General features: G+C 54.9%; 1 protein-coding gene across 6 annotated transcripts in view; it reads right to left on the bottom strand.

The window, feature by feature from the left end:
• Nucleotides 1-14,835, bottom strand: part of GAS8 (growth arrest specific 8) — a 37,109-nt gene that overhangs the window by 18,423 nt on the left and 3,851 nt on the right. For 4 of the 6 annotated variants that reach the window (XM_015475715.3, XM_015475712.3, XM_059876537.1 and 1 more), the window contains 9 exon segments: nt 13,261-13,347; nt 8,658-8,855; nt 8,120-8,326; nt 6,633-6,687; nt 5,900-6,105; nt 5,372-5,539; nt 4,965-5,051; nt 2,618-2,827; nt 1,751-1,816 (listed from right to left, as the gene is read on the bottom strand). In XM_015475715.3, coding sequence (XP_015331201.1) covers nt 1,751-1,816; nt 2,618-2,827; nt 4,965-5,051; nt 5,372-5,539; nt 5,900-6,105; nt 6,633-6,687; nt 8,120-8,326; nt 8,658-8,855; nt 13,261-13,275 — 1,212 coding nt within the window. In that variant the 5' untranslated portion in view covers nt 13,276-13,347. 6 annotated transcript variants of the gene reach the window in all.

Here is a 14,835-nt window from a genome sequence, read left to right as displayed (position 1 = left end):
GACCAGAAAGCCCCAGGCTGATGGGTCGGAATCTCCACTCCTGGAGAGGCTGAGGTGGCGGTCAGTTCAGGCGGAAGCCCTGGTCGGGCTCAAACAAGTGACCACCGGGGCGTCCCGGTGCTTTCTAACAGCCCCACTTTGATCAGGCTGTCAGCCTGAGAGACGTGGTCTCAGCTGCCACCACCTGTGGCCTCTCAGCCTGTGCTGACCCTCTTCTGTCATTCCCCCCTCTTCTTCTTAATGTCCCAGTCTTAAGGAGAGCATTTACTCGACAGTTAGCAGTGCAAACAGGCATGTAAAGCTTTTCAGAGCACCTGACTCTCCAGGAGATGATTAAGCAGAACAAACCCCAGTGATTGGCCTCCATAAGACCAAACTCACCCAAGAAAGGCCCCATGGAAGGAGCCACTCTTTTAAGCCAAGAGGATTGAAGTCACTGAGTCTCCACCCCCGGAAGTGCGGTTCCAGGTAAGTGGGTGGTGATGGCCATGCACAGACACCTCCCAGCTCAGCTGGAAGATAACCAGGAGCTTCCCTACTGAGAGAACAAGCGTGGCCCAAGTCTAAGAACTTCATCAGGTGCTACCCAACCACTTCATGTGCGGGACCTCCAGTAACGTCCGATTCACGGCTGGGGAGGCTGAAGAGGGGGTGCACTCAGAGTTCCTGGTTCCCGCAGGCATTTCTCACTCAGGCTCACCATCCCTGCCTTCCTGGGAACCACACTCCCCGCCGTGTCTGTCAGCATCTATTCCCTTTCCCCTTCCCAGAAAAGCCAAGGTCTGGGCAATGGTGCTGGCAGGACCGACGCAGGCAGGATCTCTGTCCCCTCTACTTTTTCTCAAAGAGCACATTTCACAAGGTGGTGGTAAGGGTGTGAAGAGCGGAGCACGTTACATGCTGAGAGCCTAGCCTGACTCAGGACAAAAGCTCAAAGGGATACCTTGTCCTCAGCATCGTCACGACAAGATGCTGGGAGCTGAGACAGAAGGGTGAGCAAGGATCAGGCTCCGGAAGATCTCGGGGATGGGCCCCAGCCCTCCTCCTTCTCTGGGGCTCAGCCCTCCCGACAATCAGATGTGGGTTACGGAAGTTCTCCTGAGAGCCTCACGCACCCAGTGCATGGCCCTAATTTTCTGCGAGTACGCATCAGGGTTGCCAGAGCACCCGGGGAGGGCCCGATGGGCAGGGAAGGCCAGGGGATTTGGTCACCACGGAGCCCAGTGCCCATGATGGCAGTGCCTTCACCCGGGGCTCCAAGACCCAGGGCTCGTGTCTGAGTCACACTTGTGGGGTGTCTGCTCTCTGCAGGCAGCACTTCATCTGTGTCCCCACAGGCCAAACCCTGACAGAACTGTGGGCTCAGCCAGGAGCTGGGGACGCTTGGTGCAGGACACAGGTGGTTACCAGGGTCTGAGCACTGTGCAGGAAGTCTCCATGAATGGTCGAGAAAGGCCGGAGCCCTAACTGCCCCTGCTTGGAGGACATGGACATTAACCTGGGGGAGCAAAGAGAACCCCCTGACAACCGCCCCAGAGGCCAGGCTAGCACCACGGTGCCAGAGCGAGGGTCGCACGGGACACCAGGCAGGCCGTGCACCGGGAGGCGCCAGCAGAGGCTCGGCCACATACAGGCCCAGTGACCCCGGGCGGGCACAGATGGCCTCAGACTGGGTCAGCACCCTGATCTCGGGGGTCAGCGTCAAGATCGGGGGCTCCTGGGTGAGGGGGCGGTGGGGGGCCCTCCGCACCTTGCAGACCCGGGCCAGCTCGTACTGCAGGTCCTTGATGGCGCTGTTCTTCGATTCCAGAACGTCCTGGGGAGAGGAAGGCATCAGGGAACCATGGCCTGGCCCCACCGCAGGGACATCCACACAGGGAAGGACTGCCATGGGAAGGCCTCAGAGTGAGACCCCAGTGTGTGTCCGCCCCCTAGACCCCGAGTTGACCTAACCTCAGGCCTAGCAGCCTCGGGTCACCCAGCTGGCCAGGACCCCAGAGCCAGGCCATGCCACCCTGGCAACACCAGAGACCCCCGCCCCCGTCACCTGCTCTTTCTGTGACACATCCCAGGTCAGGGAGCAGAGGGTCGAGGCCCAGCTCTGGGCGGGGTCCCTGCCAGGTGCGGTCAGGCCCTCTGGCCCTTGGGCACCGAGGCCTTGTCTGTCCTTTCCCAGCAATGCCCAGTGCCCAGGACAGCCCGCCCCAGGGGAGCACCACAGACAACTGCGGACACTCGAGGGAATAGACGCTCAGCCTGTGCTCAGGCGTGCGTCCCAGGGAAACCTTCCCACCACCCGCCGCACAGGCCACCGCAGGCCTGCCTCTCGCCCGCCATGGTGAGGGGCCATGGTCTCTTCCAGCACAGCTTAGGGTCCAGGCGGATGGAGGCTGTGGCCTCGGCTAAGAGACCAAGCTGGAGTGGGCAGTGGACTCGGGCTAGAAGGGTTAAAAGGCCAAGGAGGGGCTGGGGAGACCTTGAAGACACTGGAGCTGGGAGTCCACAGCGCACACAGACCTGGGCTCTCTGGCCAGGAAGCTGCGACCGCCCCTCCCCGAGGCTGACTGAGGGTCTGCCCTGGAGGGACGAAGCCCTGAGCACAGCCCTCGAGGCCTACCTCCAGCTTGCGGGACACGAGGGTCAGGGCCGCGGGGTCCAGGTTGGAGGCCGCTAGCACCTCATTGAACTGCACCTCCTTCTTCTCCACGGCGGCAACCAACGCCTGCACCTTGCGCTCCAGGACGAGGTTCCTGAAACCCGCCTTCTGCTGCACCTCCAGGATGGCCGAGGTGAACTTATGGTACAGGTCGTCCCGCTCCTGCTGCACCTGCAAGGCACGGGTACCTCGCTGGCAAGACGCCCCTCCCACTCTGCCCAGGGCCACACCCCCACCTTCCCCAGCGTCCAGCCACAGGCAGGCTGGTCTGTGCCCAAGCCCCACTCTCTGCAACCAAATTAAAGGAGTGCAGTCTCCACACCATGGGAGGCAGGAGAAAACACCTCTGGGAGGTGTGGCAGGAAGCCATGGGGACCCCCAGGATGAGCTGCAGAGCGACCCTCCCACCAAGAAGCCAGAGCCAGCCCTGCCCTGCGTCTGGATGGCAGGCTCAGGACTGCACCCCACCCCCAATCATCCCCACAGGAGATCAGGGCCTCAGACTCAGCAATGCTGGGGTGAGGGGCCTTGAGGAGGTACACTCCATCTGCCCCAGATCCTACAGCCAGCTGCCTGCCCACCAAGGACAACGTGCTTCCGCGTCTTCTTTTAACTGTGCACCATTTAGAAGTCAAGACTTAGCAGGGGTGTAACAGGAAAAAGTGACCCTCCTAAACCCCACTTCACAGAGGCCACCATCTGAGCACTGGCTGGGACTCCTTCCAGAATGTTCTCCACGCCCGTAAAAAACACAGCACTGCGAGGCATGACGAGCACTGCGCTGCAAACCTGCGGCCCCGTCCTTCTGACCATACTGCCACACCTCACATCTGCTTCCGTCCACTCCCTGGCCCTCTGCTCTTTAAAACCTGATGACCCTGGTTTTCCAGGACACTGCCTCTCTCACATACTGCGTAGACATGCAAATGGAGGACAAGGGGCAGAGAATGCAGACCTACAATGGCCTGAGCCTGCCTGAGCCGCCTCCTCCTGATTCATGCCCACTTTGACCAGCGGGAGCAGCATCTCCCTGGTGCCTGCAGGACCCTCGGAGGCCCCTTGGGGGTGACTCCAGATCCAGCTGCTTGTGGGATGTTCCCGAGGAACTGGGTCCTTTCCACCGTCACAGTCTGCAAGAGTGTTTCAGTGGGAAAGGTGCTAACAGCTGACACACGAGGTGCTTGCCCGCGGCCAGGCCCCGGGAACCAAGCACGCTGGGGGGCTATCTGCAGAGAAGCACGTTCAGTGAGACACACACACCCAGTCCCATCAGTGAGGACCTGGGGCTGGGGACGGCCCCCTGGGAAACCATGGATGAGGCCACAACCCTGAACAGCCCTCAGGCAGACCGTCCACATTCTCAACACCAGCCGTCTGACCCAGCAATTCCCCTGCTAGGAATCACCATTCCAAAAAAGGGTCACACACCACACTAACAGGGTGCCTATAGCAGCAAGGACTGACAAGGGATTTTCACCAGGGGACACAGGCTGCTCTGGAGAGAAACGCGGGCTGGGAGGAATAGGCAGGCCCCCACTTCTGGGAAGCAAGGTCCTACACCAGCACACTCGAGAGTTTGGAAGAACTCAGGGTGCTCTCGCCACGTGTGAGGACCAGCATGCAGCCCCAAGGCCTTGCATTTTCACCCACAGGCTTCCTACGACACACGTAAAGGGTTAGGACTCAGAGACACACACAGGGATGAAAGATGGGCCAGACCACCGCTGCTTCAGAGGCCAGCCCAAGGTGAGAGCAGTGGGGAACTGCTAAGACATCAAGCTCGTCCACTGAGAGCCCCGCAGAACGGGGAGGGGCCAGAGCCAGCGACCTAGTCCCCCAGACGTGCCAGGAGCCCCCAGACATGCCGGGAGTCCTCCAGATGCCCTGGGAGCCCCCAGATGCACCAGCAGCCCCCCAGACATACCGGGAGCCCCCCAGATACCCCAGGAGCCCCCACACATGCCAGGAGCCCCCCAGATGCCCTGGGAGCCCCAAGATGCACCAGGAGCCCCCCAGATGCACTAGGAGCCCCCCAGATACCCCAGGAGCCCCCAGACACATCGGGAGCCCCCCTGATGCTCTGGGAGGCCCCAAATGCACCAGGAGCCCCCCAGACGAACCGGGAGCCCACCAGATACCCCAGGAGCCCCCAGACATGCCGGGAGCCCCCTAGATGCCCTGGAGCCCCCCAGATGCCCCAGGAGGCCCCCACAAATCCCAGAGCCCACCTTGACAAACTGCCAGCCCCCCAGATGTGCCGGGAGCCCCCCAGACCCCCCAGGAGGCCCCAGACATCCCTGGAGCCCACCTTGATGAATCGCTGCTCCAGCACCTCATGCTCCCACCTCAGGCTCTTCAGCTCCTTCTCGGTGACTTTCAGACGGGCTTTTGTGCACTGGAGAAAAGGTCAGAAAGCACCCCCAGTTCAGGCACCCACAAGATGCAGCTCAGGAGGGATGACCAGGTGAGGTGATCGTCAGAGCGAATGGCTCCCGGTCACAATGGACCGAGCCACACCATGGCGGCCAGGGGCCACTGGGCTCCCAGAACAGGTGCCAACCCCATGTGCCCCCAGGTCACCAGGCAGGGGACGGAGGGGTTCAGCACCTCCCCTGGTGCCCCGAGGGCTGGCTCTGCGCTGGGACTCGGGAGACACCTGCCCGACCTTCCTGCCCCTTCACACCAGGGAGGGCTGGGAATGCAACGGAAACCCACCACCAGGATCTGCTTGTCCCTCTCATAACTGCCGAGCTTCTTCTGCATGTCACTCATCTCCTCCCGAGCCTTCTGCAGGGGGTCTGCCAGGCGCCGGTTCTGCATGGCCACCTCCGTCATCTCCTTCTCCAGGTGCTCCTCCTTCTTCCGCATGTCCTCCATCTGCTCCTGTGGGTGCCGGGGGAGGAGCGGGACAGGGGTGTCGGTGGCAGGACTGGGTGCTGTGGCCTGCACGGGGGCTGCGAGCTCTCCTGCACAGAGAGGATGGTCCTGGGCATGTGTTCTGTGTGTAGACACGGAGAATAGTTTCTGAATTCTCTAGTAACGCGGCCTGCATGCAAACAGAGCTTCCGCTGTGCTCACTGCCAGCACTTGGGTGCGATGACACCCCTGATGCACGTGGGCCTATGACTTCCCCGCCACGCAAGGGGACTCACAATATGTGCATTTCAATCAGGGGCCGCTGAAGGCCAGGTGTGTCTACGAGCAGGGGTGTGGGCTCGAGGCGGCAGGCAGCCCCGGCGGCACCTTGAGGGAGTTGATGAGAGCCAGGTTGTTGAGGGTGATGTCGTTGTAGTAGTTCTTGATGTCGGTGAAGGCTTCCTCGTGTCGCTGCATCAGTGTGGTGATCTGGCCGTTCTTCCTCTCCTCCACCTCGTGGATCTCTGTCTTCCTGCGCAGGTCGAGCTCGTCCCGAAGCATCTTCATCTTCTTGTCGTACTTGGCCTCGATTTCTGAAAGGCAGCAGCACCCGGAGCAGCTGAGCAGAACCCCTGGTGCCGTGGTGACGAGAACAGATGGCGGCTGTGCCCAAGGCGGAAGACCTCCCAGGGGACGGAGGCCATCGACAGCGGGACAGGGCGGGGCGCTTCTCCTGCTGCGTGGCACCAGCACATGCCCTCCTCTGCCTGTCTCAGGCACCGCTGATCAGTCCCTGCCTCAGGGATCCCAACAGCCAAGCGCCACCCGGTGCCAGGGGGCACGGGCCACGGCCATCCAGCCAGACTGTGGCTAAGGTCGATGCCTCTGCAGGACGGGAGGGACAGCATGCCACCCCCTAGCTGGGTGACCTGCTCCAGGAGTCACTGTGTGCCAGGGTGGGGGGGCGAGGGGGGTCCTCCCAGCCTCCTAGACACCAGCCTTAGAAATGACCATGTCCTCTCACTCCGCATGTCTGGGCTGTTTTAACTGGAGGGCAGTTCCTTCCTGACAGGAGGGGCTCTCGGGCCGCCTTACGCAGCGGAGTGCGGGAAGCACTGACCTCGCACCTGCCTCTCAAAGTCGTTGCGCATCTTGGTGATCTCCTCGGTGTGTTTCTGCAGAGGCGGAAGCGGGCTGTCACTGGAGGCCAGACGGGACAGGACAGACACCGGCCCCGCAGCAGGGTCCCCTCCTCACTAGCACCGACAGCCTGTGCGGCTGCTGCTCCGGCTAGACCCTCACCCCCGAGCTCAGGACCAGCCCAGAGGAATGAGGGTCTGGGAAATTCCACGTTTCATAATGGACTGGGGAAGATGCTGATGACACTCACACCCTGGCTGTGCCCACAGGCTGGGCAGCAGGACCATACCCACCCAGAGCTGCAGGCACCCCGTGTGGTGCTGACCTGCTTTGGCTTAGAACACCAGGACAAATTACTCTGACAGCTATAAAGTTTGAATAAAAGGCTTAAATTATACTTTATTTTCATGCCGAGAGGCACTCTGAGCATGTAACTATTCCACACCATGCCTTGGGTGAGCAGAGACTGCACTCGGTGGAAGCCAGCCCATGCTGTGCTTCTGTCAAAACAGCCAGGCCCCTCAAGGGACCATATCTTCAGCACCCTTAAGCTTCACGGAAAACTGCAATATTACTGAGTGTTCCCAGATTCAGTTGAGGCTAGGCTGCGTCCAGACATATAGCAAATGTATTGACAAGTCTTTCAACCCACAGCCAGGAGAACCTTTGAAAGCCAAAGTTGGATACATCCTCCCTTTGCCCAAGCACTCCAGAGGTCCCCAACTCAGGTGTGGCAGGGTGGTCAGAGCCCCAGTCCTGTCCGCAGCCTCCTCATTCCTTGCATCCCAACCCTTCTCACGGCCTGGTCTCCCCTAGCCTGGCTCAGCCCTGCCTTCCCCCACCTTTGCTCGGGTGTCACCTTCTCAATGAATTCACAGAACCCGTAGAGAAATGCAACCACCTCACTTCCCGCATCTCCTGGAGCACCCCCTCATGCCCGCGGACCTGTGATGCGTGTTTGACGGTTTACTTTGTTTTCTGTCTCGGGGTGGCCTGTCCTCTCCTGACCATCAGCCACACACGGGCAGGCATTCTGTCAGCCCCACCCTCTGAGCACCCACAATCAGAGCCAGGCCTGGTGTGCTACAGAAGGAATTCCAACCTCCACCCAGAGCCCCTCAGCCTCCCTCTGAAAGGATCAAAGAATCTCCAAGGCCAGTGAGGTGCTTGTCAGCATGGCTCACAGGACAAAGGCCGCAGCAGCTGAAGGGCTGGTGGGCAGCTCACTCCAGGGGCCCGGGGTCGGCAGCACGTGGAGAGCGGCCCGGGCTGGATCTCCCTGTCGGGAAGTCAACCGGTCGAGTCTGAGACAGAACTCTGCACCTGGCCCCAAAGGGGTTTGTTTGGCTGATGCAATTGTTGTTGCTGAACATTTCAGTTAATTGCCCACCAGCAGGCTTTTTATACAGAACCATGAATTCTCAGGTGTGGCTAAGTTGACATGTTCATAGCTGCCCTGGCACCTACCAGCCGCAGGTTCTTCACCATCACCTCGTTGGCCAGCTCCTGCTCCTTCAGCTCCACCTTCAGCGCCCGCATGTCCCGGCGCAGTGTCCCCTCCTGTGCACGGTGCTCCTTCTGCGCCAGCTTCATGACCACGGTGCCCTCCGCTTTCATCTCCGTCAGGCTGCTCTGATGCTCGTACAGCAGGTGCTTCACCTTCTGCTTGTAGACCTGGGGGTGAGGGAGTGCCGCTGCTCACCTGCTCTGTCCACTCACCTGCACACACGTATGCTCGCCTGTGCACACAGGCTCGCTTGCACACACAGGCTCACTTGCACACACATGCCCACCTGCGCACCTCTACACGACTTCTCATCTGCACACATAGGCTCACATGCTCATCTGAACATACCTGCTTTGTTATTAAAAAATACCTTCAAGCTCCCAATGTCAAAGGACACAAAGGGCGGTGACCCCAAAGCAAGGCATGACCGTGCCCCCGGACCTCGGGCCAGCTCCTCTGCGCGCGGCGACTCCCATGGGATGGGGCCAGCCCCCTCACCTTAATCTCCACCTGGTGCCTCTCCTCGGCCTCCTCCATCTCCCGGTCCTTGTTCCGCAGCTCGGCCTTCTTCTCCTCCAGCTGCCTGCGCGTGATCTCCCAGAAAGTGTGGATCTTGTCGCGCTCCAGCTGGAAGTAGTTGCGCTCCTCTCGCTCGCGGTCCAGCTCCTCCCGGATGCGGCCGATGTGCTCCTCCACCTGGCGGGCAGAGCGGGGTGAGGCAGCCAGAGGGCCTACCCGCGGCCAAGGGAGGGTGGGCAGAGAAAGGGCAGGAAGATGGTGGGGGGGCGCTGCTCTCATCTCAAAGTAAACCATGAGTGAAAAGTGAGAACCTAACTCAGAGTGCCGGGAAGGCTCAGGGACAGGAGACATCAGCAGACACCAGAAATCTCTTGTATTTGGCCAAGAGTCATAATATGATTATATCCTTTTATTCATCCCTGGGAATTTACACTAAAGAAATTTCTCAAAAGAACACAGGAGTGTTCCACTTAAAGATATTAGCAACACTGTTAGTACAACAGCAAACAACTAAAATGGACATGATCCAAGTTGCTTCTAAACAGCATGGTTGAGAAACAAGAGTATATTAGCCAGAAGGTCATATGGACCTATGATACAAAGATATGAAAATGATGCAAATATTTTCATACAAATGATATAAAATGTAAAAACCTTTCACCTTTAAGGATACACATCAAGCAAAAAATAGCAGACAAAACCAGTAGATCTGAAACAGTCAAGAGGGTTTGATCCAGAGCCAAATGCAAATCTGCAAATAGGTAAAAGAAAAAGAAAAAAGGACAGATTTCCAGTTTCTTGAGACTCTCACTTGTAAGAATTAGTTACCTTTTGACCATAACCTCAGGCCCAGGCTGTAAAGTTTCACTCTTTTGATAACCATGTTCCCCACAAGGAAACCAGATGTCTTACTTCAAGAGAGGGCCAAGACAACAACTCAGCAAGGAAGGGTAGCCAGGAGACTGGGAGGACTAGGGCTGGGGTGGGGCTTGGCTCCCCAGGAAAAGTCCTGACCCGCGGGCCTGCTGCCTTCGTGTCGCTCAAACGAATCATCTAAACCAGACTGTGGCTCATGCTGGATGTTCCCTCACTCGATATTTAGACTTCTTATAAATATCTGGATTTCTCACTTGTCTTCAAATATCAGAAAACAGCTCTGGAGCCCAACGTCCACAGGGTAACCCTGCAGCAACTTGGCAACAGTTCAGTTCAGTTCAGTCGCTCAGTCGTGTCCAACCCTCTGCGACCCCATGGACTGCAGCAAGCCAGGCCTCCCTGTCCATCACCAGCTCCCGGAGTTCACCCACACTCATGTCCATTGAGTCTGTGAGGCCATCCAACCATCTCATCCTCTGTTGTCTCCTTCTCCTCCTGCCCTCAGTCTTTCCCAGCATCAGGGTCTTTTCCAATAAGTCAGCTCTTCGCATCAGGTGGCCAAAGTACTGGAGTTTCAGCTTCAACATCAATCCTTCCAGTGAACACCCAGGATTGATCTCCTTTAGAATGGACTGGTTGGATCTCCTTGCAGTCCAAGGGACTCTCAAGAATCTTCTCCAACACCACAGTTCAAAAGCACCAATTCTTCAGCGTTCAGCTTTCTTTACAATCCAACTCTCACATCCATACATGACCACTGGAAAAACCATAGCCTTGACTAGACAGACCTTTGTTGGCAAAGTAATGTCTCTGCTTTTTAATATGCTGTCTAGGTTGGTCATAACTTTGCTTCCAAGGAGTAAGCATCTTTAATTTCATGGCTGCAGTCACCATCTTCAGTGATTTTGGAGCCCAGAAAAAATGAAGTCAGACACTGTTTCCACTGTTTCCCCATCTATTTGGCATGAAGTCATGGGACCGGATGCCATGATCTTAGTCTTCTGAATGTTGAGCTTTAAGCCAACTTTTTCACTCTCTTTCACTTTCACCAAGAGGCTCTTTAGTTCTTCTTCACTTTCTGCCATAAGGGTGGTGTCATCTGCATATCAGAGGTTATTGATATTTCTCCCAGCAATCTTGATTCCAGCTTGTGCTTCTTCCAGTCCAGCGTTTCTCATGATGTACTCTGCATATAAGTTAAATAAGCAGGGTGACAATATACAGCCTTGACATACTCCTTTTCCTATTTGGAACCAGTCTGTTGTTCCATGTCCAGTTCTAACTGTTGCTTCCTGATCTGCAAACAGATTTCTCAAGAGGCAGGTCAGGTGGTCAGGTATTCCCATCTCTTTCAGAATTTTCCACAGTTTATTTTGATCCACACAGTCAAGGGCTTTGACATAGATGTTTTTCTGGAACTGTCTTGCTTTTTTGATGATCCAGCAGACGTTGGCAATTTGCTCTCTGGTTCCTCTGCCTTTTCTAAATCCAGCTTGAACATCTGGAAGTTCACAGTTCACATATTTCTGAAGTCTGGCTTGGAGAATTTTGAGCATTACTTTGCTAGCATGTGAGATGAGTGCAATTGTGTGGTAGTTTGAGCATTCTTTGGCATTGCCTTTCTTTGGGATTAGAATGAAAACTGACCTTTTCCAGTCCCGTGGCCACTGCTGAGTTTTCCGAATTTGCTGGCATATTGAGTGCAGCACTTTCACAGCATCATCTTTTAGGATTTGAAATAGCTCAACTGGAATTCCATCACCTCCATTAGCTTTGTTTGTAATGATGCTTCCTAAGGCCCACTTGACTTCACATTCCAGGATGTCTGGCTCTAGGTAAGTCAGCACATCATCATGATTTTCTGGGTCATGAAGATCTTTTTTGTACAGTTCTTCTGTGTATTCTTGCCACCTCTTCTTAATATCTTCTGCTTCTGTTAAGTCCATCCCATTTCTGTCCTTTATTGAGCCCATCTTTGCATGAAATGTTCCCTTGGTATCTCTAATTTTCTTGAAGAGATCTCTAGTCTTTCCCATTCTATTATTTTCCTCTATTTCTTTGCACTGATTACTAAGGAAGGCTTTCTTATCTCTCCTTGCTATTCTTTGGAACTCTGCATTCAGATGCTTATATCTTTCCTTTTCTCCTTTGCTTTTCGCTTCTCTTCTTTTCACAGCTATATGTAAGGCCTCCTCAGACAGCCATTTTGCTTTTTTGCATTTCTTTTTCTTGGGGATGGTCTTGCTCCCTGTCTCCTGTACAATGTCATGAACTTCTGTCCATAGTTCATCAGGCACTCTGTCTATCGGATCTAGTCCCTTAAATCTATTTCTCACTTCCACTGTATAGTCATAAGGGATATGATTTAGGTCATACCTGAATTTCTTTAATTTAAATCTGAATTTGGCAATAATCCAAGTCTATGCCCCAACCAGTAATGCTGAAGAAGCTGAAGTTGAACGGTTCTATGAAGATCTACAAGACCGTTTAGAACTAACACCCAAAAAAGATGTCCTTTTCATTATAGGGGACTGGAATGCAAAAGTAGGAAGACAAGAAACACCTGGAGTAACAGGCAAATTTGGCCTTGGAGTACAGAATGAAGCAGGGCAAAGGCTAAATAGAGTTTGGCCAAGAGAACGCACTGGTCATAGCAAACACCCTCTTCCAACAACACAAGAGAAGACTCTACACATGGACATCACCAGGTGGCCATCGCCGAAATCAGAGTGATTATATTCTTTGCAGCCAAAGATGGAGAAGCTCTATACAGTCAGCAAAAACAACACCGGGAGCTGACTGTGGCTCAGATCATGAACTCCTTATTGCCAAATTCAGACCTGGCCACAGCTGCCCTGAATCTCTCATCTTACTACTGCCTGGACCCCAAGAGCTTCCAAGCTCTGCAGACTGACCCCTGCCATGTCACAGGACAGGAAGTAAACCCGTAGGCAGGAAATAGTCCGATTGTTGGGGCGACACAGTGGGTAAGCCAACCTCCATGAGGCAGCCCCAGCGACCCCCTCAAAGCACAACCTGACCTCATTACCCTCTACAGACACTGCCGATGGCTTCCCTGTGTGAGAAACAGAGCCTATTCACCACTTTCAAGGGCCTCTGCCCAGCTCCCCATCTTCAGGTCTTATGCCTTGTTGAGTCTCCTTTGATTTCTTTTATCTTAAAACCATCAAAAGTAAGTAAGAGTGATGAACACTTCCAGACCACATTTGCTCTCATGGGTTGCACAGGTTATAGGTTTCGGGAGCCTTTCAATTGAAACTGTAATTAATCAAATCATGTTCCCTAGGTCTTAATGTCATTGAAATGAACAACCAGCCTAAAATAACTCACAGTGTTTAATAGTAAATCAAATAAATGAGAATGCTATAAGTGTATATACTATGATTAATATCTCTGTAAACAGTAGGGGCCTAAAAAGGGTAAGAATGAAAAAAACTTAAAATAGCTTTTATATCAGAAAAACATTTCCTTCCAAATTCCTACTACCCTAGAGAAAAGTTTACCCATCACACGTGCTGCACTGTTTCACATGTCTTGGTGTGGACAGATGGCAGGAGCCAGACTGAGGGGAGGCAGACAAGGAGCTTGGGTGCTGTGATCTAAAAGAAGTTCCTAGGATCAGCGGGGGGAAGCAAACCCATCCCACCCACCCAGCAAGGGGCCGAGGCCCGGCCAGCCCGCTCACCTGCTCCTTGCTCATGTCCTCCGGAGCCAGCCCATCAACAATCGGAGTGCCTTTGCCTTTGCCTTTCTTCCCTTTCTTTTTGGGCGCCTTGGATTGAAGAACACATGGTCGGGTTAGGGTTCACTTCTGGCTGGTTCATTCCCTTTCAGGGCCATTCGAGAGAGGAATTTCTGCCTGGAACCTCCATCTGACTGCCCACTGTCTCAGGCTTCCACCCGGGCCGCCTCACTCTGCCCTAAGGTTTCCCATCCTTAACCACAGGCACATTCTGTTGACACCTTTGGAACAGCAAGGAGAAATCTCCCTTCTCAGAAGAGAATATTGCTTTCCCTCGGAAAGGAAAAGGGAGAACATGTTCCTTGTATACAGCAGAGACTTCCTTGGTGTGGAGCAAAATCTACTCGCCCCCACAAAGGAGTATCCCCAGCAGCACAGACTATAGTGCTTGGCGTGCCAGAAAGAAACCTGCAATATATCGCTCCATGGGTGCAAGGTGGGTGCCTCAGAGACCCAGGGTGAAGACTGCTGGCACAGACTGGCACTCACACACTGTGGGCTTTGTCAGTGGGATGATACCTGCTTTTAACTACTTCTCCAAGGTGCCAGAGGGGACCTTCTGCACCACTCCCTCTCCAGGGGCCACTCAACAGAAAGAAAACTAACGCCTTATCCTCTGCCCTCACTTCTCCCAGGTTTCTGTGGCTCATGCTTTTGTCTGTACGTTGGCACGCATCTACACGTCTCTGTAACATTTTTATTACCAAAAAAGTTTATGAGGAAATGTTAGAAAGCACAAAGTAACAAAAAAAAAAAAAAAGGAAAATCATGCATATTTCCCACAAGTTAGTGAAAGTAGGTGTATTTTGGTGTACATCACCAAATGTGATGATGTATCTTTACCCAGCTGACTTGCAAAAGACAGAGCTGCTGAAATCTTCACTCCTAAAACACTGCCCTCTTTATAACCCTCTACTCCAAGAAATCCAACCCATCAGAAGAGCCCGGGGGCTTGTCGCCACTCAGCATCTGGGAGTAAGGCAGTGGTTGGGGCCTCTAGAACTCCTGGGGCCCCTACACACAGAGGGGTCCCCACACTGATGGCCACCCTGCCACACCTGCCTGGAAACTGGGTGACCTACAGCCCGTACAGCACAGAGGGGAGTGCGCAGTTGAGAGCCCTACCACAGAGCGGGTGGGGATGGAGAACCCCAAAGGCACCAAGCTCCGCTCTGCTCAGTTCCCACCTGACTCCTCGCAGGTTTGCCCAAGCTCTGCCCTGGGGACTCTACGTGCTCTGGAACCGCTGTCAGGACCCTCTGGCCACCATGGTATACCCCAGGCTCTCGATCCCAGAGACTGGAGGACCTCTGTTTCCCAAGGATCTGATCAATGAGCCTTCCATTCCAGGTAGGGAAGCCACTCGACCCAGGTTTTCCGGTCCGGACACGTACACACCGGGCCCTAGGTCTGGGGGCGGGGGAGACGGTGCTCTCTGACCACCACCCCGGTGTGCACAGGATTCTGGAGAGACCAGATCTCTCAGCTCCACTAGGGAGCCGCGTCCGGCGTTCGCGG

The sequence above is a fragment of the Bos taurus genome, chromosome 18 (assembly GCF_002263795.3).
Source record: "Bos taurus isolate L1 Dominette 01449 registration number 42190680 breed Hereford chromosome 18, ARS-UCD2.0, whole genome shotgun sequence".
Taxonomy (NCBI): Eukaryota; Metazoa; Chordata; class Mammalia; order Artiodactyla; family Bovidae; genus Bos; species Bos taurus.
The sequence above is the reverse complement of the archived record's forward strand: the minus strand, read 5'-3'. Positions and strand labels throughout refer to the sequence as shown.